General features: G+C 33.2%; 1 protein-coding gene across 6 annotated transcripts in view; it reads right to left on the bottom strand.

The window, feature by feature from the left end:
* The window catches only part of kcc (solute carrier family 12 member kcc), a 95,419-nt gene that overhangs the window by 37,606 nt on the left and 31,863 nt on the right, over nucleotides 1–25,950 (bottom strand). For 2 of the 6 annotated variants that reach the window (XM_018508001.1, XM_018508002.1), the window contains exon 2: nucleotides 25,371–25,750. The exons of 3 other annotated variants lie outside the window; for them this stretch is intronic. In XM_018508001.1, coding sequence (XP_018363503.1) covers nucleotides 25,371–25,428 — 58 coding nt within the window. In that variant the 5' untranslated portion in view covers nucleotides 25,429–25,750. Of the gene's footprint in view, nucleotides 1–25,370; nucleotides 25,761–25,950 lie in introns of those variants that run through there. One more of the 6 variants, XM_018508000.1, reaches the window with a different exon arrangement.

The raw sequence follows: 25,950 nt of genomic DNA, 5'->3' as shown, positions 1-25,950 counted from the left end.
CCAGTTGTGAAATTTCATGTCTGCAGGTTTAATTAAAGTGGTGTTATGTGTCGGTTCGTATACATACAATGATAAATAGCATGTTTTCGAAAGAAATACGAGATAGAGAAATCAAAAGAGAGAACTCATTTTATGAATAAAACCATCTACACGTAGGTTTCGCTACAAAATACAATCGTTAAAATGTTACCGATTTTTGCGCGCCTCTTACAACAAGGTCACTACATGATAAGGAAACATTCACTGGAGTAAGATGATAAATCCGATGGCAAAGTTTTGTTCACCGAAACTTCTCATGGAATTATCGTAAAGATAGTGAATCGCCTTGAAGTCGCATAAAGATTCGAGCCATCAAGTTGCATATTGTACCAAGCAATTCAAATAAAAGTTTCGGCTTCCCACTTCTGTACACAAGAAATATAGTGACTTAATAACTCGAGTAGAACTCTGGTTTCTATCTTTTATTTGCAAGTAAATTTCTATGTAAACTTATATTTGCTTATAGTTTCTGTATATCTGAAAAAAAAATGTTGAGGTTTTCTTACATTTCACATACTTGACATTTTCATCTGTACGAAATTTTTTCTTAAAAAGATTGTCCCAAGTCATAAGATTACAAAAAATAAAAAAAAGATGTATTTATTATAACTTTTCTTACTTACGAAGAAATCTTGCAAAGTGTCAAAAATTTTGATTTTAAAGAAACTTTGTATATTTGTATATGTATGTATGTATGTATAGGAACCTGGACCGAACTGGAATCGAAACCAAAAATTGTTTCATAATTCTTTTTTTTTTAGATAAATAGAACCAAAACCAAATTTCGAAGTTTATAATACTGAAATTATAATCAATCAAATTATATATTTTTACCATTGCTTTTCGGTTCTTTTTTCAGATCCGTTCTTTATAGTTAAACTAATTGCATTTTCGCGTTTAAAGTTTATCCTTTTCCCTCTATATTGGAAGAAGAAAGATAAATTCTGAACTCTAATGCAGCCAGTAATGTATAGATACGTGAGAAATTGATTGAACTGATGAACACGCTCCCCCCCTCTCTCTCTCTCTCTCGCTCGTTCGCTCCCCCCCCTCTCTCCCTCTCTCTCCTCCCCCCCCTTTCTTCCTCTCCTCTTTCTCGTTTGCTCGTTTACATTATCGTTGCAACTGTTGACTTGAATGTACACACGTAGTACACGTATAAAACATTGTACTCTAAATAATAAACTTTTTAATTTTTATTTCTCTCTCTACTACACATGTACACAGTTGAATAAAAAGAACCATTTTTAACTTCTCCCCAACCTCGTAAGGCTTACTATATAGAACCTATATAGTACACTATACAGTAACTGTAAGTAACTGTGAAAAAATCGTAATTTTTACAGTTTCAGTTTTCTTCACTGGTCAAGAAACCAAAATTGAAACCGTTATACTTATTTGATGTTTTATTAAACCGAAATCAAACTGAAAAAATCTTTTGAACCGAATCTCTGCATATCACGTAAATACATAGATAAATTTAGAAAATATCAGTGAAAAATCATTCCTTATAACTAAAGCAATTTTTAGCTCTTTTCGTTATATCTCAACTACTCAAGATATTAAAAAATATTTTATACAAACATATTTTATTAAAAAATATTTTATATAAAAGTTTTATAATAAGATTACCTTGAGTACTACATCTATTTATTCATATCCATAATATTAAAAAAAAATCATTTTCAAAATTTGAAATTTGAAAATAATAATTTTTTTTTAATATTATTGACGTAGATAAATAGAGAGAATTTTATTATAAAACTTTTATATAAAATATTTTTTTCCTGTTTTAAATTGTTTTAGAGATACAAAAATTTAAAAAATACTAAGGAATGATTTCTTCTCAGTTTTTCGGTATCAACTAATATTTGCTAGATTCTTTTTTTTTTAATAATTTATAATATATGTATACAAAGTTCTATTAAAATCAGAATTTGATACTTGGCGAAGTTCCCTTGTTAGATTTAAATCTTGCAATGCATCGCGTCGAATCCATTTATTAGTGATTGTGACAATTCAGAATATTATATAATATTAAATGATAAAAGGCACGAGATCAAAATGATATTGGAATCCCTATTGCAAATAGCCACAATTTTGCGGAATAGCGATGGTCGTTGCGATCGATACAACATGCGGTGCACCTATATCGGGAAACGTTGACTGAGTTACAACGGACCTTCGTAATTTTCGACAGGAGTTTGTAGACACGTGGAGCGAACTAATTCGATTATGGACAATCTGACCGCGCCGAGGGAAAATTTAAAGTTCACTCGAGTAGCAAGCACGCGATGTTGTAATTGCCGATTCCGTTATTATTTCATTAGTGTAATGTGTGTAACAATGTAAATTACTAGCACGTAACATGAAACATCGCATACCACAGTAATTTACCACTAAATTACGAAAAATTGAATGATCGTGATATATGGCATTTTAATTACCATATGCCGCGTGCGCGTATTACATATGTTTGGAACATAATTTAATAAAAATGTCAATGTCAATTTTACCGTGTTAAATTCAATTTGGGTAACTTGCAGTATTGGGCAGAATGATAACGTAAATTATATAAATTATACTCTATGTAATGGTCGGCAATATACACGTACAATGCTAAGTATATTTCACGAACACACAGCGCGCACACACACATACACACACACCACATCAGAGTTTATTTAATCTCAAGCCCGCATCCTGTTAATTTTCAATGGGTAATTTGCATTCCTAGGAGATTCCTGGGAAGACACACACACACACACGCACACAGGGGAAGGGGGGAGAAGGAGGGAGGAAAAGAGAGGCAAGTCGATGGAGGAAAATTGTGTGCATGCAGCAATTCTTGAGTAATTCCGCTAAGTGAAATTTCGCCTAGAAATTAATTTGTCAGTAAACTAAACTACAAACGGCTATTCAAAGTTTACTCCACTTAAATTGATGTTCAAACTGCATTCTATCATTATCTTTAAGCGACTAATAATTTACGACGTTTGAAACTATCGTACAAAATGTTCAATTTGTAACAAAGTCATTAATAATAATCACACTGGGTAATTCCGTCTCGTATTGAAAAGAATAATTTAGAATATCATTAGAGAGAGAGAGAGAGAGAGAGAGAGAGAGAGAGAGAGAGAGAGAGAGTAAATTACTGAATTCTTGAAAAGGAAATAATAAGTTGAGTAATTACTGTCCAATTTTGGTCTTAGAGCGTTTTCCTTCCAGAGCAAGGAAAAGCACGAAGTTATTTTCACAAGGACTAAGTGAGATCCTCTTGTAATAATAAATGTTTTGAGTAAGTTTATACTAAAACTAAAGAGAGATAATATATATCGCTTATTTGTTACAACACAAAAAATAATGTTCCAGAAAGTAAATTTGAAAGTTTTGAATCATTAAAATATTGTAATATTAACTTTGAAACAATATTAATTGTAGAGGAATAAAAGTATCTATGTACTTTTAATAAAATATATTTTTCTTTTTTTTCTGTTCTTTTTTGCAAGTAACTAAAAGGGCAAATTCTAAATTATATCGTTGCAGCAAAAGGGCGATATATAATAAGTAAGGAACTAAATGAGAAAGTGGTTTAAAATTCTATTTTCGAGCTGCTTGCGAAAAATAATTGGCAGAAAGAGAAAGATAGATATTACGACTGTTCTCTGCAAAAGAGATGGCTATAATTTAACCGTGAGAGGCGTGCCACTCTTCACGATGCTTGTGTGTCGGGCCACGATGCTGAGGAGTATTCGGAATAACGAGGAGAATGTAGGGCAGAAACTTTGGACGCGTTAGGAACAAGTCTACTCGAATTGTAGCGCCGGCTGTTCGATTTTTATCGAGTGTGCTGACGAGGAGCGAATAACAGCACCGATATTATACGTTAATGCGTCAAGAAATCTCGTTAGCATGTTGATGGAAAATTATTCCATAATTTTATTCGAATAAACAAATAAAGAAGCAAATGAAGAGAGATTTCTTCGCGGGACCAATTAGTTCATAAATAAGATCCAACAAAAATTTACAGAGAAAATTGGACGCGAATAATTTGTATTCAAATACCTATTAATTTAGTATTGTTTATTTTTCTGCTTCAATTTTCTGCTTAATGGATTTTTCGATTTCGTTCTTATTATTTTTGTTTCTTTTATCACTTTTATCACTGAATTATTTTTCTTAAAACGATCGGCAATCTGAAGTGAAGCAAACATTAAAGATTAAAAAATCTTTCCTACAATAGACACAACGATGTCTTTCCTACAATCTTAAATAAACTTTCCTGCGGAACTTCAATCTCTCAGAATCAGAGAGTTAGTTACAAAGATATTTAAAGTTCAACATTGCCGGAGTAGACCGCGGCCGGAGAAATCCTCGTTAAAGAAATATCATCTGCGAGTTATTGTCAAACGGACTTTAAACGAGAAGTAAACGAGAAGAGGTATGATTAATTCTCGAGAATATTCCGTATCTCTTCGATTCCAATCTTGAATTTTTTTTCAGATGAATGTACGTCTTTTTCTCTACACGCAGTAAAGTGTTGCGAACAAGTTTCTCGCGATCCATGAGAAAGCTATAAGATCGCTTGATTTTCTTCAACGGGAAGGGTCGTCGTCTCACCCTTGGCATCGTACGTCATTAGGTGTGGGCAGGTAGAAGGGTGCGGAGAGCCGGCTGTAGTGCGGTGAGTTTATGGTGGCTGGAAGCACCGGCGGCGAAAGATGCCGGGCAGCGGGGACCGTCGACGGCCTGGGAGTGACGTCATCCCCGGGTGAACGATGACGTAAAAGCCGGGGTAACATTACGTTACGCAAGCGTGGGGGATGCGCGCTGCGCGCGCTCACCCACTGCCCTACTTTCCACCTCGCGCGCGCATCGCCCTTCCTCTCCGACTCGGGGATGAACTCGATGCTCGGTGTTCACCTCTTCGCCCTCTTCACGTCTTTCTCCTGCCCTGCTCGTCGCGGTGGTGCGCGCGAACCGCATATCGAGGGAGAAGAGTTAACTCTCATTTCAAAAGGCTTTCTGTGTAAGCCCTATTTATTTAAACGTTTAGCCGCATGGAAACGTGGAAAATCAAGAATTCTGTAACAAAAGTTTATCGAGATAAAAGATCCTTCTCGATTCCTTTATTGCGTGTACTTGAGACCGTGAAACTTTCGTCTGGAACATTTTATCTTCGATAATACTCTTAAAATGTAAATATCTGATGTTAGCTTTGAAATACAGCACATTTCGGTACTACTCAATACAAGTTGTATTTATTTTAGCATTTATACGGCATTTCAATAGAGACATAAAAAATAAAGTTTTTGTTGTAGTATCGGAAGTTATTCGAGAGAGAACATTTTTTTATATTAATAATAATTCCTTCAGGTCAACGTAAAATATTTGCAAATAATTCTTTACAATTTCTCACTACATTTCGTTTTGATATTGCCCTTCGATATTTTTTAACGAGTTCTTTTATATCAAAATTTATATCAAAACTGATATGAAAAACAAAAAAACAATAAGTATTTGTTACATGAAAAGATATTTTTCAGATATTTTTGTTAATTAATTTATTTCATGCAGTAGATCGTAGAATGTTCGTGCAGTAAATCTTTTTAAATTTTCGATGGCTTTCGATATGGCTTCGGAGCGTAATGCTTTAATAAATCCGCGCGGCGTGTAAAGTCACGGTACAGCTTCGACGCCACATTTTGCCTGGGATTTTAATAAAATACAAAGTTTGATATCCTCTTTCTCCCTCTTATACGACGTTTCTTTGCTATACCAAGTATACACCAAGTAAGAATTAATGTGAGGACTTTCGGATAGATCGGCAAAATTGGCGAAAATTCCGGGAGATCGCCTCGAGCTCCGAGATCGTCTCTCTCATCTTTGCGTATTCAAGCTCCATTAAGTTCAACACCGTAGGAGGTGCCCTGTGGCTATGGACCTAGGATAAGAATCGCATCGACTTCCCCTTATCTGGGTCAAAGGTATGCACAGCATGTCAGACACGTGTGTCTGTGTAAGTCCTATGAGATGCACGTGTGTATGCGTGCACATAGCATCCCAGCGGTAAACAACATTGACACTGACGGTTTGGCTCTCGATCTGCATCGTTAATATACAATGTTCAAGTTATTGTTAATATACAATGTTCAAGCCACTTACGTGTACAAAGATACACAATATAATAACGGGATAAATGTCTTTGGAAACTTGAGAATTAACAACGTCTAGAGATAATCGGAGATTAACATTGAAAGAAAATTAAATGCGGCTTTTAAACGATTAAGAAGTATCTGCTTATCATCGAGATATAAATCCCACTTTATAGATTGTTCCAAGTAAGACGATGTTCAATTCGAAGAGATAGAGAAGCGTCCTTTAATTATTTCGAAGATCAACGATTAGTGGTTGAAGGAAATTCCATTCCGGATTTGGCTGATTAAGAGACACTTCTCGAGCGTTACAGTGCTCATCAGGCTTGTTCAGCCAATCTCTGAGACATGAGATTTCTGAGTTGATCAAATCTCTCTTTTAATATCGGTTGTTGAAGATTAAATGTTGAAAAGAATTAGATGGTTAAAATACACTTTAAGATTTTTGCAAAACTAAAAAAATTTTCTCTACAAAAAATTATTTTAATTGAAATAATCTGTTAAACGTTAAACAGTTTTGTTAGTAAATTAAAAAATTGTAAAATGTAATAATTTGTAAGAGATAAATATTCTTTAAGAAAATGACACTTAACAGTTTTGAATTAACATAATGTGATGTTATTCGAATATCTTGAACATTTTGTGTTAACTTGACGTTTAACATTTCTTAGTATTAAAATAACACAATTTATCAGTAAATAAAGTAACATAAAAATAATGTATTTTAAAACGTAAATTTTAAAATAAATGAATAAAATATGTTGTTTACTGAAGAAATATGTTTCTACGATTTGTTTATAAATTGTGTCGGTATTATTTTTTCTTTGTTAATTTTTTTATATAATTGTGTCATTTTCGAACATATTCACCTTGTGTCAAATTAACTAAAAAAATTGAGTAGACCGTTTCGAACACGTGAAATGTATTAAAATTTGACACAAATTTTGCAACTGTTAAAAATAATATTCTAAAATATATTCTAAGATAAATAAATAAAAATAAATGTATGTGTAATGTAACATATCATAAATGTTAATTTTACTGAAGAAATATGATTTTACAATTTGTTTCCAAATTGTGTCAAAATGTTACATCTTTTGATTAATTTGTATATAATGTTTGTTTTATACTCTAGCATATTCACATTATGTTAAATTTAATATAAATTTTCGAAAGCTGTCGTAAATACGAAACAATTGCAAGATAAACAATGCCTGATAGAAAAGTAGCCGAAAGGCCGAACAGCAATTTCGATGCTAGTGACGAAAGGACAAATTATAAACCACCGGTCACTCTCTTCACCGCCGTATCTTTATACGGTTTATCGCATGTGTCGCTTAAATGTGCAAGGTCGATGATGAATTATCGACTGGAAACTGCGAGGGACGGATTATCGGGCACCGAGGTCCTTAATAAGCGTTCCCTCATGGCAATTTACACGGATAGTGTTGCATCATACGGGTGACATTAAAACGCGCAATTCGGTGGCACACATTATGCAGGATATTTTATATCTGGAGAAACTGGAAGATATTCCGAAAGAGTATTTCGAGATAAAACGAGTCACGGAATTACTCAACGATAAAATATTTATGAGTTATGACGAATTCTCTGCGCGAGACGAGCTTCAAAATCTGTCGGTCATACCATAAAATTTTTCTTTCTGATTAATTTTAAACAAACTTTCATTAGAATAAAACTGGAATAAAATTGAATATTTAATAATTCAAATTATAACAGAAGGCTCCAAGAATAAATCAATAATAAAATTCAATCAATACAATGCGAGCCCACGCGGTAATTGTTGCGCAAATCATATATTAATAATAATTATATATATTATTATTAATTATATTATTAATAATTATGAAGATTACATAATTCTAAGATTTAATTCATATCCACTTACGAGCGGTTACAACAACATACGTTTTGACTCCGATTTGGGTCCTCTTCTGTCAGTAAAAAATAGAATGTACAGTAATAATTAAAGTAGAAACGTCAGTAAAACATACAGTTACATATGTCAAATAATAATGATGATAATAATTACTGTAATTATTAATATTCTGTAATTATTAATATTAATTACTGTAATTATTATCAATTATTACTGTTCCATCTTCTACGCACTGATGAGAACTCAAACCTAGGGATGAAACATACACGGAGAGAATTTTTTCTTAGAATTTACCCTGAAAATATGACAATCGTGGGACAACATTGTATTTCGAAGAATTTTAATATAAATCTCTCTTATCCATTAATAAAACTACAATAAAGTATAAAATAAGTTTGATCAATTTTACTAAAGTGCATGGTAAAAATCTTTAAAATATTGTATTTTACCACAATCACCATATTTTCAGAGTAAATTTTAAAAGAAAATTCTCTCCGTGTACGCTATTGTAACCGCTCGTAAGCGGGTAATTAAATTTTAGGATTGATTATAATCTTTGTAATTATTAATAATATACAATTTGAGCAGCAATTAACGTGCGGATTTGCATTAGCATTTGTAAATATAGAATGTTTACATCAATTTAAGGGAATCCTTTATTCTTTCCGTCAAGGCTGTATATAAAAATAAAAGTTAAGTGACGTTTAATTTTATTTGTAGATAATCATTCGTTGCGACTTTTTAAAAATAAATTATTAAATAATAAAAGACTTACAAAAGTCAATGCAAGTATATATCAACAAAATATAAATTTAAAAAACAGTTTTATACATATATATATTGAAAAATTATTTATTTTTATAATAAATTTTAAATTTTGTTAGTTTTGCTCTGGATTTTATTATCGCTTTTTCCAAGAAAATACAATAAACTGAAGGTGCTTTATAACTTATGCTCAAGGCTGTAGTTGCGAATTATACTCGATGATGCATGATTTAAATTAACAGCCGTGTCACGTAACAATGAAATCGTAATTAGCAACTACGTTGGTCAACCGCAAAACCGACATATCGTCGATAACGATCCTAATTGACCGATTAAACGAGATTAAACACCAATCACGATCTTGCACACAGCAAATCAAGATGCAGCGGGAAAAAATTTGGAGAACTCGAAGAATGCCCGGATTGAGATCGCGATTCGCGTCGTGATTGAAAAACGGAAACGCAATAACTGCATCGCAGAAATAATTCGGATGATATAAGAAAGGATAAATACGAAAAGGCATCATAGGAATTAATATAATGCGATAAATCTGGAAGCGTCTTAAAACATTTAAAAGCTCCTTATTCATTAAAACATTACAAGTGTAAAACAATAACAAATCGGTATTCTAAACTCTTTGAGCAATTGTACGTCCAATTTACGTCTAATTAGTTGCTAATTAATTCACCTCAGGCTTTACTTTTTGTTTCGAAAAAGTAGAACGGGGAAATCCGGAGAAAATGTCTGATGTACGATAAAGTTGTAGTTTTCCGAAGCGGAGCTGTTCTCCAGGGTTGCGGCCCACTTTGCACATACGGTTAAGGTATCTATCGGATAAATCGCCGTCAAATAACTCGTTCGAAGGATTCATCTGGTGGAGCAAATAGTTCGATCCGCCGTCCGTACGCGCCGGTGACAAGCTCGCCCGCTGTTCTCGTCTCTGTTCCGAGCGGCAGATCGATACAGCGGAGTCTGCGTCTCCAATCCGCGTGTATATATACTTTATTATCACGCGGTGCACCCGGTACATACCCCGAGTACAGGGTGGCCCCCGCGACGACAACGCGAGTCGCGTTTCAGGAAGATTATCGCGTCTGTAAAAGAGGTTTATCACCAGTTCCCGGCTTGCCTGATGCTCTTCGAATAAAATAAAAAGCGACATCGGAAGACTTCATCAGGCAGCCGCTTACCTTCCACCCGAGTTAACTCGCGAGTATTACGTATATACCAGTATATTTAATCCGAGAATCCACGTTTGGATTCTGGGATTAAATGTATATTGTGTACTAACAATATAATCTCATTCAAAACTCGTGGCTTAATAAAAGACAATCCCATTCGAGAATGTATGTTTATTGGACAATTTTACTTTATAAGCCTTCCGGGAAAAAATATTAATATCATTCAACTATCGTATGAAGATATAAATTAAATAGTCATAATATAATGCACTTTTAATTTGTCAATAATCATTATATAATTACTCTATTTTCTTTGAATTGTGCATTTAAAAAGTTTAAATCGATAAAAATTTTACATTTCTTCCTACAAATTTCATCATATATTCTTTGTCATAACAAATGCACTTCCTTAGTTTTGTCAAATTTAGAGATAGAGAAATATCGATATGCTACAACTAGCAATTTGTCACTTCCTGCCAATATTTCGAATATAAAAAAATTCTCGTACGATTCCATGTTTTGATGAAATATGTGTCACAACACGTTTCTATTTGATTCCTCTTCCCTTGTCTCTCTTTCTCTCTTTCATCCATCGTTTTCTTTATTTGCTTTTATAATTTTAGCTTATATTTTTATATTTAATTTGTATTATTTTTGTTGTACTATTTTTACTATTAATATACTTTTGTTCTTTTAATTTTCTTTTTACTTACTTTCATGTTCTTGTCCTAGAATAGTAATAAACTTTACACTATATATATATATATCTCGCTCCTTAATTAATTAATATGCTTTCCAAAATTAAGATTAAGCTCTTGTTAATAATCACCTCTGTCAAAAGATCTTATCAAAAGATGATATTCATGATTATTCAGGAAAACGTACTTTGATGCATTATACTCAGTATTAACACTGACAGTAAACAGTTGCAAATGATCGATAGAACGAGTTAATTACATTTCGTACTTGTATATATGTCACGTAATTCTCTGGCAGATCCAGCTTATAATTTACGTCCTTGTAGATATATTGTTTTCATATCAATAAGATGATAATACAATAAAAATGAGCGATTGTAATTCAGGAATTAACGTGAAAATGTTTCGCGTGCACGATTAAAATTTCAAAACGAGGAGAGACAACACGTCAGAAGATTAGGTGGACGAGACGACACCCTTGAAACGTATTATCCCGAACTATTATTCATCTCGAATTACCCACAACAGCGCTATAGTTAAGCGAGCGTGCGGGATACAAGGATATATTGTTAATCTTATTTAAAGAGAAGAGGAAATAACTTTGTTATCTTTAATTAACACGCATAGAAATCTCTCAAAATGTTAAATTATGCTGATCGCGGAATTGTCATTTAAGGGAATTTCGCGTATCTCCTAGTGCAATATATGTGAAAATGATATGATATTTCCCTCTCAGCTTCTCGATTACGCGATTTTTCGAAATGTCGTACGTGCGAAGGCTTATCCAGCAAATCTAGATTTAGTATGGAACTCAACATTCCAATTACACGAAACCGGACTTACTGCCGAGTGAAAACTTAATTGCAATCGCGTAATACCGCGGGATGAGGCGAAAGGAGACGAATAGGATTAAAGTTATTGCTCAACGTGAGATCTAATCCCCATCGTATCTCTGCTCTTCGGCAGCGGAAATAACACTGATCGCGTGGGAGAGAATTGGCGTCGGAAAAATCCATATATATACAGCTACGGAAGAATTTACTGAATTGAGGAAATGTTATCTAATCGCTCTTAAATAAAAAAAAGAAATAATATATGCGCTTTTTTATAATCAACGATTGGAACAAAATTTGTTAAACAAATCTTAATTTTTTTTTTTGTTAAGTTCATTTCATATTATTAAATTCATTTTAGTAGTTCTGTGTATTGATTTTATAACAAAATAATAAAAAGAATAATAAATATTTATACAAATGCATTTAGTCAGTTTGCCTTGCCAATTGAATTTATAATTAATTCAGTGCACCATCGTGGAGGTAAAGAAGAATGCAATTACGATAAAGGCCGAAGCTGTTTTGAATAATTCAATAAAGAGATACAAGAGCAAACGTTTCCCCGGCTCGGTACGTTTTCCAAACGTGGAAAAAGATGGAACGTTTTCGCGTAATATTAAATTGATAGAAACGCAATAGAGACGCTCGTAAATCAGTGTTATTTAATCTTTCATGCATACAGCGAAGAATTCCACGGCTGTTTCAAGAATGTCACAAAACTCGGTGGAAGACGTGCTGCCTTCTCTCTCGACAGGGCTAAATATTTGACGGATCAAGCGTGAGGATTCGTCCAACGAGATTTAATATTGTATGATGCCCTTTGATAAACGTCGATAATATCCATCTGGCCATGAAACGTTTTTAGCTAACTCCAGTGAGGAAACTGCCGAAAAATGAAGGTGTCGTCTCGCGAATACGACGGTATGATCGAAAGAAAAAGTTTATTTCCTTCGGAATCACATATTATATTTTCGAATGTATATCCGCAGGAACTAGTGTGCCTATGTTACAAAATGTACATAATAAATTAACATAGCAAATTATAATATAGAATGAGTAATAATTAGTAATTCAAGTAGAATTCTGTATGCTGTTAATTGTAAATTATTAACATTTGTAATTTAATACTTATATAACATTTATAATTGATAATATTTATATTAATATTTATATAATAAAAAATAATTAAAAATAAATTTTGAAAGAAAAATTGTGTCAGATTTTTTTTTTAATATGTCTTTTTTAATATGATCGTGGAAATTTTACAGCTTTCTGTATACCATATAGCCAATTAATCGATCATGATCGGTAGTCTTTAAAGAAAGCTCGGTTCAGAGCAATGCAGTAAATATTGACCGACGCGTATTCTTCGAATGCAACTGGGGACCAATGAGTATTTTACTGCGACGTAAACCTACGATCGTTTATCGATTCTCGCTTATCGACTTTCGGCTTCAACGTGAGACCCGACTACCGCTTCCTGTTTTTATTTTCGCACGTTAATCGTACAGCGATCGAAGCTCCGCTGATCTAAATAGAACACCGGCGATAATTTTACGCGCTGTTAATTATTTCGAGCGTGTTTACTCAAGTCACGTCACTGCGGCGCATAGACAACAGCTTCAAGTAGACGGATCGTGTCTTAAGCCTACGGGACCTAATGAACTTTTTCCTGCTGGATTGCTTGTTTTAAATCTGGAAATTCTGCATTCTGTGTGCTGCAATTCTAGTGATTTAAAACGCAAGCAATCCAACAAGAAAAAATGTATATCGTATGCTGTAGGCTTTATATGACAATACGATTAATTGAGAGAAAGGTAAACAATTCAGAATTTCTCATATTATATTTCCGATATATATCCACGGGAACTAAATATAGAGTACAGTAAATTATAGTATTATTAGATTGGATTAGTAATATTCAATATACTGTTAATTACAACATACAGACCAAAAATATTAGGTGCTTATATTTTTTTCATTTTTCTGGAATTCTTTGATCTGCATTGTTACCTATACTGATTATCGGCATCATACAAAAATAAGTTTAAAGAGTTCTTGAAACAAAGGATAGTTTACAGCAAATATAAGTTCATTTTTTAGATAGAATTTTAAATAATGATTAACAAGGTGCCTAATATTTTTTACCAAGTTTGTATATGTACGTATAATATTCTTTGATTCTTCATCTCTTTTTGAAAAAAACGCCAATCTATAAATGCAAATCTATAAAATGGCGAGTCATGTGGAACATCTCGAGTTTGAATGAGTTTCAAATAATGAGAAATCGAGACCCGGTTAGCTGAATGAAAATTTGAAAGGGAGTTCCGAGCTTTTGACATTTCATATACGCGATTCGGGAAAAAATAGTAATAGTGCAGTTTTGACATAATCCCATGAACTAAAATATAAATTGCACGAACGTCATTTTGCGCCAACAAACAAAGGCCAGAAAAGGCCAGTGATGACGTGAGCTGTAGGATGACGATTGTTCACCCTTTCCATCTTCTCATCGTACGCATCAAACGTTTTGTATCAATATCTGTAATCGCTTTGCATCAATACCTGTAACGCTCGCAGGGATAGTCGATGGGAATAAACGGTCAATTGAACGGGAGAGGACAGCGGGTCGCTGAATGATAGAACAGGGAAAAACAATGGTATGGGACGGGCCCGGAGAGAATTGGAGCGTGCAAAGAGGGAGATCAGTGAAGAAGAGTTTCCCGAAATTAAGGTCTTACACGGGAAAATCTTCCGCTTCGAACAAACACCTAATTTCAAAAAATTCTACAATTTTTGAGATGTTACTTTCAATCATATATATACATTAGATATGTATTCACATCATATATATTTGCTAATTGTTCAAAAATTACTATTGTGATTATAAATATAAAATAAAGATATAAAAAGATTAATGTATTAACCATTTTTCTTCATTTTTTCAATTTTTTTCTGAGATTCTTATGCGGTATATTTAATAAATCCATTTTATTGTTAAATTTTATCTATTTCTCTTTCGTTTTTCCTTTCTTCATTTTATTTTTATAGTAAAAGGGTGTTAAATTGAAGAAATTATCAACTTTAGATCTGATTACAATTTCCGAACGTCGTACTTTCATACTGTTTGATTTATCCAGTATTAAAAAATCATATTACCATCGAACATTGCCATCAGCGATGGATCACGTTACGGCGATAACCCGCAAATCCTCTGGCATCATATTACCATCATAATAATAGTAGATATTGTAACCAAAAATTCGAGAAACGATATAAAGATTAGAGATAAGTTTCTCCTCGACATAAATTGTTAAGTTCACACGCCAAGAATATGACTTAATACATAGATGGCGAAAGCGTAAAATATTACTATAATACTATAGTAAATATTACTATCAAACTATAAAACTAACGTTCAACTAATTCAAACAAATCATTACTTTATTTTGTAGAGACAATAAATCTTATAAAAGTGCTTATAAGCACGTTCTAATATCCAAGCAAGACATTTCAATAACATCTTATTGACGTACGTTACAGACGTCATTAAGACGTCATGTGACGTCACTTTGAATGTATTGGTGAATATCTTCTAAATACTTTACTGATTCGCGTATCGTTCGTTTGAGTTCCGTGTCGTCAAAATTAATGAATTAAATAAAATATTGCAGAGCGCGAGAAAATTCGACGCCGAGGTTACTTCGCAATCGATTGCATATGTAATGAGTGTCGGAAAGTCAACGAAAATAACCGCGACATTGAATGGACGACGGGAAATCTGAATGGCGTAAGAAAAAGGAAAAGTTAAAGCGATGGGATAAATGCCGGAAGGGCGTTGTTGATTTATTTGGAACATTGCACTACAATCCCGTCTATCTAAAAAAGATTACTTCCGTAACAGCGTATATCAATATCGGTGTTACGTATCTAAAGCGTCTAAGATATATCAGCCTATAAAGGTGAAGAATCCACGCACTAGCAAGCAGGCTAAGAAAAGCACTAAAACTATTACTAGATTCACTGAGAGAAAAGTTTTCAATATTAGTGACTATAATTACGCGTTGCAATAATTATAGTTATTACTGTTAGTATAATAATAACTAAATGTATAATTTTATTAGCAACAAATAAATCTATATAATTGATACCGAAAATGTGATTAACAATTATAATAATTATTAACATCTATAATATGACTGCCCCAAAAAATGACTAGATATAAATTATAATAAAGTTATAGTAATTGCAACAATTTTTATGATAATAACTATATTAATTAATAGCAATTTTTGATACCAAATTTTGTATAAACTTGTTGGTATTGTTATTTTTATTAACATAATAATAATAATAACTATAGTAGTAATTATAGTCATAAATATCAAAAATTTGTTTCTCAGTATTGGATTAGTAACATTCTACATATATGCTATTATAAATTAATATTTGTAAAACATGATAATATAAAATAAATTTTTATATAATTTATAAAACACGTATTTTTATAATTTATAAAAACATTCTTCTGGAAAGAAAGATTAGTGTGTCAAATAATATATTCTCTCCTCTCTTATTTCAATAATTTATTTACAAACTAACTTCTTCGGTCTTATTCCTTCTAAAAAACAAACTTTTTGTTTTAATCTTCTTCTTTCGCCTCAGAAACTACGCTTCAAGTGCCTATTGAAAAATTTCTGATTCCGTTGGAGATAGTATCGAATGTTTTGCCTGTTCGAAAATTCGAAAAGAGCAATTCAAGTCACCGAAGTATTATATATGTATAGTGCATCGTTGCGCATAAATCTTGAAAGATGCGGTCGAGTGCCGATCATATTTCTTGAGAACGTCGGAAAAACTGGCTCGAGGTCGGTAGAGGTTTTCGATGAAAATTTGCCGGCACACGTCTCTCTTCCCCCGCGTCTTCTACTCTGCCTGTTCCATTATCCCAGCAATATCCGGCGCAGTATGCGCTTCTGAAAATCGGGTCGGCGCCAGGACCGATCCGGGTGCCTCTCGTCGAGGGAGCAAATTGACAAATTGGGCCAATCAGGTAAGAATATACCGCTAATCTTGGTAAACAGCGATATATTTTTTGCTGCCCTTTGCGCACTTTGTCTTCCACCCACGTTGTCTCCCGGGAATATAATGATTCGCGAGCACTAATGGTAATAACAATCATAACCCCGGATTTATTTAATTTTGCGATATGCGATGATTAAGAGACGTAAATTATGAGCAGTTACAGATTACAAAAGCTTCTCTGCTATTAATTACGTTCTAAAATATTCCATTTCTCTCAGAATTTTTGCTCGCAATTTCATTCGCAAAATGAACGTTAAATTAATGTTATAATATTTATAACACATTGAACAGCAATATTTATAACATTAAAATGTTAAATTTATAAAAAAAAGAAAGGAATTATTTTCTTGAAAATTTTTTTCAAGAAAATGATGACTTTCCTGAGTTTTGTAGAAAATGTATATCTATATTATTAAAATACAGTCAAAGTTTCATTTTGAAACTTGGATCAAAGAATGGCTACGATTTACATTTGTATGCGAACGACGTCGAATAATGTTTACGTTGCAACGTACGTTGCAGTTTATTCAATTTTTAGAATTTTTCTGTCGATATAAAATTCTCAAAGCCTGCAACTTAGAGAATACACGTTTGCGAACTTGCAAAAGAGAACAGAAGAGTTATTTGTATGACATCACCTGCGTTCAGCAGAAAAAGCAGCTTTGCAATTATTGTACTTCTTTAATATGATTGGTTTATACATTTAGATCCAATGATGAACCGAGGACAAGAACAATAATTGGTTTTTACCCTTAGTTCCTCATTGGATTTAAATGTACAAACCAATCATATTAAAAAATCGTACAATTGTAAAGCTGCTTTTTATGTTGAACGCAGCTATTGTTTTCACCGACACGATTAGCAAAGTTATGTTGGTGATAGTTCGAACTGAATGTTTCATGAACAACGTTTGCCATTCGCGTGCATATAATTATCATAACAGACTATAAAAGAGAAGTGGCGCTTTTTATCATTGGCTTTTAATGCCGTGCGGCGATAAGCGATATGCAATAAGAATGTCACCACCGACTGTGCCACGGTCGCTATCATTCCGCGGCATCGTTACCGAGTTGTCTGCGCTGTATCGATTTCTCTCGACCTTGTGCCACGCGACGAAGGCATGAATTACACTTGATACACTCTTTCGCCCATTCGTCTGTCTCTTTCTCTTCGTTTCCTTCCGTACGAGCATCCAGCGCATAGGTATCACGATGGATCTGCGCTTTCCATTAATTTTCTGCTGTCGCTTCTCCCGGTAATATCTTCTATCTAACAGAGACAATTGTCAGGGAATTTAAATCGGTGAATAAATCGCCGTTGATTTTAACAACCTACTGCTGTCAATTGAAAGTCATTAACAGTTAAAAAAGGGAACGTGCTTTTCACATTTGGAACTACTTTAATATTCATAAAAGCTTTTTTAAACAATTTATAGAAAATTATATGTAAATTTTATGTGCATGTGAATGAGATCATTAAATGCTATGCCTTTAGTGGTCATCAAGAGACTCAATGCTAAAAGCTAGAACAAGCTAGAGACGTTCTAATTAGGGACTGGCCATAATAGTATGTCATACATTTTCTGGTAAAATCCTGTGAGCAAGAAAAGATACGTATTATCTCGTTCTGCAGTGTTGTAAGAAAAAAAAGATATGTACTACTACTGCCTCCCTCTGACTAACGCAAATTACTAGAAAATGGGCCAATTAAAACTGACTCTTTTATTATATGATCACTCTCTGATTAGATAGTCTTTAGGGTATGCGGGACAAGCGGAGATAAACTTTTACAAATTCGGTTAATTATCAGTTCGAACTCCCTAGTCAATTATTATAACAGAAAGAGTAATAAGTGATTTCAATTTTTAAACAATTTTGTCATTATATATTTTATTAATGAGTATTATAAAGAGATATTGAACTATATACTTTATATTATTTCAAGATTAAATTTGATAGTATACTTCTTCCTTTTGAATTAATAATTAAGTTATTTGTATTTATAAAAGTCTAAAATATATAAATATTTTATCATTAATATTATTTGACTAAAATAATTGCATGGTAAAATAATTATGCTTAGAAACGCTATTTTTATAATTATTATTGCTATAATAGATCTGTTCTGATATACTACACTGCCAATATTGAAAATCAGTAGTATACCCCTACGTATAACATGAACTAATTACTAAAGCTTCAGTACTGGCAGAGTATATATCAGAATACGGCGAACGTTAATAATAATAATTATATTTCATATGTATATACACACATACATATTATCTGACCCTTAGTTTCTTTATATAGCCAAGCTATTTCTTTCGTTCCGCGAATGAGCCCTACTTGAAATTACGATATAACGAGGTCGGGGTCTTGAGTGTCACGAGCAAACCCGTTCATTAACGTTTTCCTCTCATTTTCATTCTAGCTTTCAAAATGCGATCGTATGTATCCTGTGCTCCGATCCTACGACTCGAGGAAATCTCGCTTAGAGATTAATGTTCAGAAAGTCGTGATTTTCGCGAAAGCTCTGATTAAGCTGGTTCTCAAGCAGGAGTTATGTAGAGCGTAACGTTGAGAAAATCGAATTACAACGTAGACGTTCGAGAGCTCGTCTCTTCTTTAAGAACTTTTAGCGCGTGAAATGCCACGATCCGTTTAACGATTGAACACCTCGAAATGGCATCGCTAATTGCTGACTTCGTTGAATATTACTATCAATGGTAAAGAGAGATAAAAAAAAGAGCTGGAACACTTTATAGAAATATATTCGCTGTGTATTTCCGTCATCATTTTTACGAAGCGAGGAGGAAATATGTTGCTACGGAAATATGTTCATTTTCGTTCGCAAAAGAAACATATAATTCAAAAATGTTCCGAGGAGCATCCAATAATTTCATCGCCAGTTTCGTTTTAGTACATCATTATTTCTTCATTTTGCTGTCAACCAAAAAGAATAGCGTAGAGCAATTTATAAGTTCCACTAGCACGTAAAATAATGTAATATCATTTATCTAAATTCAACCTTTATTAATGCCCACATTTATTTCGACACGTTCTATACGTCTTCGTACTTGTTTTTCTGACATCTAGTCATTTTTATTCATTGGTATTTATGGTGCAAAAAAGCGAGAATGTACGACTGCATTCCACAAGAAAACATCGCTTATATCAGCGATAATATAATTAATCTTTGCCTGTCGAATGTCGTAATCGTATTTGCGAACTGTCAGAACTTCTTCAGCGTCATGTAATTATCTTCACCGCATTGCTGTTGTCAGAAAATGCGCAAAGGGACAAACTACATAGTCTTTTCTCTCACGCGCGTCTTTTGAGAAATGCTAAATTTAGAAAACCTTGGCAGAAAGAAAGCGAAGCGCTCTTGGTGGTCCGTAATGCAACGTCGCTGCCAGACCACCGTGTTCTTTTCTTTTCCTTCTCATTTCTCTTGTTCTGTCTCTTTTTCAAATTACAATCGTAAAGTGATCATAAATTTAGGTATCGCAATCATACGTCTTCAGTTCTGGAATAATTAATTGAAAAAAAGTAAATTCTGACGGATCGTGCTTTTACATGATAGGTACAAATTCTTTAGAATCCAGAAGCGAGTGTTGTATATTTGTAACTCAAAATTAAATTCGCAATAAACTTGGAATAAATTCGAGATCTGTGCACATAAGTTATAGTTTAGTATTGAAGATGCAATAATTAGCGTTATTATTAAATTGACAATCAATGTAATTTATTGCGATATTATTTCTACTTTCAGTTTATGATTGCGTTTTAAGCCCGACAAAATCAATGCGCAGTTTATAAGACTAAAAAATACATTAAAAATTTGCAAATGAATATTCAAAATTCGCTTTGGTAAAAAAATAGAAATGGTTCTCTTATTTAATTTATCATCAGACTAAATTTTATTTATAATTAATATTGAAGATGGAAATATATGTAGTATTAAACAGTGAAATATAGCATCTACTTTTAATAAAAAAGCTATGAATCGGTATAAATTTCGATATATATCTTGCTAGAGAATTTATCGATAAATTTTTCACCCAAGATATTTTTGACTAAAATCGGTAAGAAAAATTGTTTTTTTAATGACAAGACGATGTTGCTTTTATATAAAGAATCAATAAAGACCAGATTTTTTTCGAATAATTTTCAGTAATTCGCGATTAAAATGAGAACTGTTTACACATCGCGACGATGACAGCGGCTATTGTGGCGAATGCGTTTTAGAGAGTAACTGTCGTACCGTTTAACATCTATTGTCGCGCTTACGTCGGATCGCAAGTAGTATAGTCATGAGACGCAACCGACTATGAGAAACGGGGATAGGATAAGACACGTTTACGACCAGCTCGATCGACTCTTCGCGTTTATGCTCGTTACTTGTTGTTGAAATATTGACGTGCCGTTCAGCAATACTTTATTGCTCTACCAAATGGCTACAAATTCAAGTTAACTCTCTGAACATGTTTTGAGCACAGATTGATAAAGGAGAACAGAAAAACTTTAAGAAATACTTTACCAAAATTTATTAATATTTAATACTTTAATTTTTAGTACATAATTTATATAAATTTTTAAAAATCAAAATCGTGGACATCTTTCAAGAAATATTTTAATAAAAAAATATACAAAAATAGAAAAAAATAATGTGAACACTTGAGTGAAATATATCGACTTGTTTTATCTACTAGTTTTATTAATAAAGAGCTGGTCTATACTATTTGCTTTTAATACATATTCTATTCTCGTTGAAATAGTCATATGCTTGAATAATGTAGTAACTGCTACAATGCAATTTTATATCGTTCTTCCAGCAGAATATTTTCTAATTGCTAGGAAAAAATTTCACTCTGACCTTCAAAACTATAAACAATTCAACGATATTTAAATTATATAATAGCGTTGACCAAGAAAGATGTTAAAGTTTTAGAGGACAGATGTCACACAATTTTGAAAAATAGAATGAGAAGCCTTCCTCCAATATTGTTTATATAAGCAATTAAAAGACGTTTTACTGAAAGAATAACACAACATTCCATTGACAATTATTCGATCATTGTATGAAAGATTCTATTCCAAGAAGGAATAGAATGTATATTAAAAACAAAAATAATGTGGGCCAACGTCTTATTAACTCTCTAGAATGACATTGTCTTGTAAAAAACAATTTTTTATTGCTTTTGCTAAAAGATGACTTTTAAAAAATCTTTCGATATTTTCAGATAGAATTACATTTCCGTGTTCAATGCTACGTACATTTCCATCTTCAGTTCTTAAGTATAATTAATTTGCATAGATCTCGAATTTATTCCAAATTTAATTTTAAAGTAAATGTTGCATTTGTAACACTCGCCCCTAGAGAGTTAATAAAAAAAATAGAATAAAATAAACAGCGTATTTTTCAGGCGTATATATTATTTTATATATTCCCTGTATATAAAGAACAGGAAAGAAAAAGAAAAAAAGAAAGGAGCCGTTTGACAAACATATAATATATGCCGAATATTAGAGTGCTTAGAAAAATATATACTCTGTCAAAGCTCAAATAACGTTAAATAAGCGATTATCTGTGTAAACACGACATTTGCTTACGTCAAAACTGAATAATTTATCAAGTAATTAAATGATTGATTGTTGTTTTAAATTTTATATATCGATAGAAAATCGAAATATAAAAAAAATCAATAAAAACTAATTAAATAGTTAAAAGTAATATAGTATAGATATAACATGACATGAAACTTGCGCGAAAGAAGAATCGATCATAGATTCGTAGAAGGATCAATTCATCGTTAAAACTTGAGCGGCAGAAGTAGGTCGCACCACTTGTATGGATCTCAATATTCGAGCCAGCGGCTTTGTACATCTGTTCATAGTTTTCAGTATTTTTACTAAGCTTCCGAGAGACTCCTTACTAAAGGGTCCAAGGGATTAATCGAGATTAACAGCGAGGGCAATTGAAAATTCAACGAGCAGGCGAAGCATTCCAGCAGTGCTCGTTCCGCGCGAGAGATCGCAGGACGGAAAGTTACTTTGGGATAGGGCTAATCCATAGAGATTCTATGCCATTGTTCCCAATGGCCCGCATTTACATATCGTATTGCACGTACAACGCCAGCTCCGAACAGAACGTAGACAGAACGTAAGGGAGTAAGCTTTACACTGCACTCGCGATAACAGAAATTATCGCGGAATCCACTGATCCTTCAACTTATAATACTTTTAAAACAGAAACTATAATATTGGACCTATTTATTGTACATGGAATGAAATTCTGTAGAAATATTTACAAATTTAGCTAGATGAAGATTTAAAAATAATTTTATTGGATCAAAATAATTTTGCAGGACACTCAAACAGAATGTCAAAACTTTTTGCAGCGTTACTCATCATGCTTGAACACTTTACATAAATTATTTTGATGGTTCAAAATTACACTTGTCTGCGATGAAATATTGTATTTAATAATTTTACCTGTTTTCAATGTATTTTGATTGCTGTATATATATAAACACAAAACTATTTTTTTAAATTTGACTCTCACATAACAATTTTACGAAGAATGGCATGAAAAAGGTAAAAAACGACAATTTTGATGGTTTTCATGACGTTGTAGCAAACGAAATATAGAAAAAAATTTGCTATCGATATTACAACGTCATAAAAATCCTCAAAATTGTCTTTTTTTCTTTTTAATGTTATTTTTTTCAAAATTGTGATAAGATAAAGCAATTAATAAACAGCATCATATTCAGTACTTAAAAATTATAAGAAACGATTAAATTTGTTCAGGCAATGATTCCAAAATGTAAATTCGCAGGCTAGTGTTATTTTCAAATCTATACCTAGCTAAACCGTCTACGTGCAATTAAATTGCCATTGCTGTACTAAACCAAGCGTATGAATTTAATATGCAAAATTTGTATATTATAAAATAATTAGGAAAGCCATATTTCTCTTGAATCTTGGATTACAACCAAATTCACCGGCTATTTTAACAAAATTATCTACAAATGAAATCAATTTCTCAGAATTTGTAATAGTGAAATTTGATATAATGATGAATCTGTTCGGTTCTGCAACCGAATAGTTACCACATTTACAGGGACGACGGGTTAAAATTATAAAGGACATTTAAATCTTTCCACGTGGAGTCTTCGTTCACATATTGGATATTAAATAGATCGACAGTTAAATAAATCAGCATGCAAGTGATATTATCGAGAAAAGCCCGTGCAGAAGTTATTATTATTTTAATCATATGATTTTACTGAAGGAAACAGAGTATGCGTATTTCTTCCTTCATTAGTCCGCTTATCCGCGATCATTGATATTTATCTTTGAATCCACTTCTCTTTCTCTCTCTTTGGAATCACGTGCGCGTGCAAAAGCCGAGAAATCCAAGTGGGCAAGAATAGCCGCAATCATCGCGAGCGAGCGGAAATTTTCCGCTGCAGGTGTGCAATGAAGACGCAACGCGAAACGACTTGCACGTGCCAAAATCACATTTGGAGCCGCGCGAAAAATAATGGAAAAAGAAGACACATTCGGCGACTCAATTAATGACGAGCTGATTGCGACGCCTCGTTTTCACGCGCCATCAACGTCGTGTAGATCGATTAATTCGTTGGTTGCATCGATCAACACGTAAAGCAATTAAGAGATTCCTCCGTGTCGCAGTGTCGTTCGATCTTTGTCAATTTACGAGATTTTATCCCGCGATCACGCGCGCAATTTCAACGGGGAAAATTTCCTTTAGGATTTTTTACTAATCCCGTGAAATATGTTTCTAGTTTCAGGTTTCTAGTTTAAGGAACGATCAATCATTTTCTTCTCTTTCTCACGATACTTCGAGGGAGAAATTATTATAGAAGAGGAATTATTATGGAGGAGAGATCTCCAAGCGTTATGCAATTTAGATTGATGTTTCTTCAGCATGCAATTTCTTCGTGCTTAATTGATTCAGCTGCTTTTTCTGCGATATATTTTAAGCAGTGGTTAACGTATCAGCGCGGCTCATCGATCATTTCTACAAACATTTCGCGAATATCATTTAAACAGACTTATATCTACATGGTGTTGAATCTATTTAAAGAACGTCTATTTTTCTCTTAAGGGTCACGCGTCTATTACACCATATTTCACACTGCATTACGCGGAATTTGCATTGCACGTTAAATATGCGAGAGCGTAATAATAACCGCACTCTCTTAGAATTATCTAATCGTTAGCTTCGGGATTACGTTATTATCGCGCGTCACCGACCAGTAAGCTTTTGCATAAAAAAAGAAAAAAAAGAAAGAAAAAATTACAGCATCGATACACAAATGCCTTTCGGATTTGCGTCAATATTTATTAATACCTTCACCGCATTCGCTTATTATAATAAATTAGCGAACTTTGGACGATATTATCAACTACGGACGTTTCAACGAAATTAATTTTAACAAATAAATAAATAATTAAAGCCAATAAATTGTATAACGCGGTATATATGTGCTTTTTAGACCTGAGTAAATATCGTCATTATTCTCGCTTATAATAAATTAATGCACGAACTTTTTATGTAATCAATATGAGACAGATGTATGATAGGTTAAGATGGGTTTAGGACAAGATTGCCTTCTCTCTCTCTGGAGAATAAATGACTTTATTGAGATAAAAAGGAAAAAAAAAACGAGCACAGGTACTTGCCTTCGATGATCACCTCCTTCTTCGCTAGGATCAAGGGAATCGCGCCGGAAGCACTCATGATGTCTGCTGCAGCTCACGTAGATTGTACTTCACACGCGTGCACAGTACACACGCACAACGAGAGAGCGACAATACTATAGCAATGACATCCACAGTCTTCTCAGTCTCGGCGGTGCGCGGGATCGATTTATCGAATGACAGTTTCTATTTTTGTGCCGACGCGGATTTCGCGCGCGAAAAAAGGTGGAAAAGGGGAATCTCGTTCGAAGAATAAGACTCGCTCTTTTAGCCAGAAAAAAAGTTGCCGGTAAACTCGCAGCGATAGATATTCGATAATCCGCGAAAAAATTGTTCGGATTGAATTGGACGCGCGGTTAATTCTGAAAGCATTTTAGTGTCTCAACGATTCAGTAGAAAGTGTAACAAAAAAATTCTGTTTGATAAGCTTCGTCAACGGAAGAGACAAAAATTACAGAGAAATTACAAGTTTTTTAAAAAATGACAGACACACTAAGAAAAATGTTTTCATTAATTAGAATTGATAATCAAGAGAACCAACAGAAATGCCATTCTGATGAGA

This window comes from Trachymyrmex cornetzi, unplaced genomic scaffold, assembly GCF_001594075.2.
Source record: "Trachymyrmex cornetzi isolate Tcor2-1 unplaced genomic scaffold, Tcor1.1 scaffold248, whole genome shotgun sequence".
In the NCBI taxonomy this organism is placed as follows: domain Eukaryota; kingdom Metazoa; phylum Arthropoda; class Insecta; order Hymenoptera; family Formicidae; genus Trachymyrmex; species Trachymyrmex cornetzi.
This window is presented reverse-complemented; position numbering and strand designations above follow the sequence as displayed.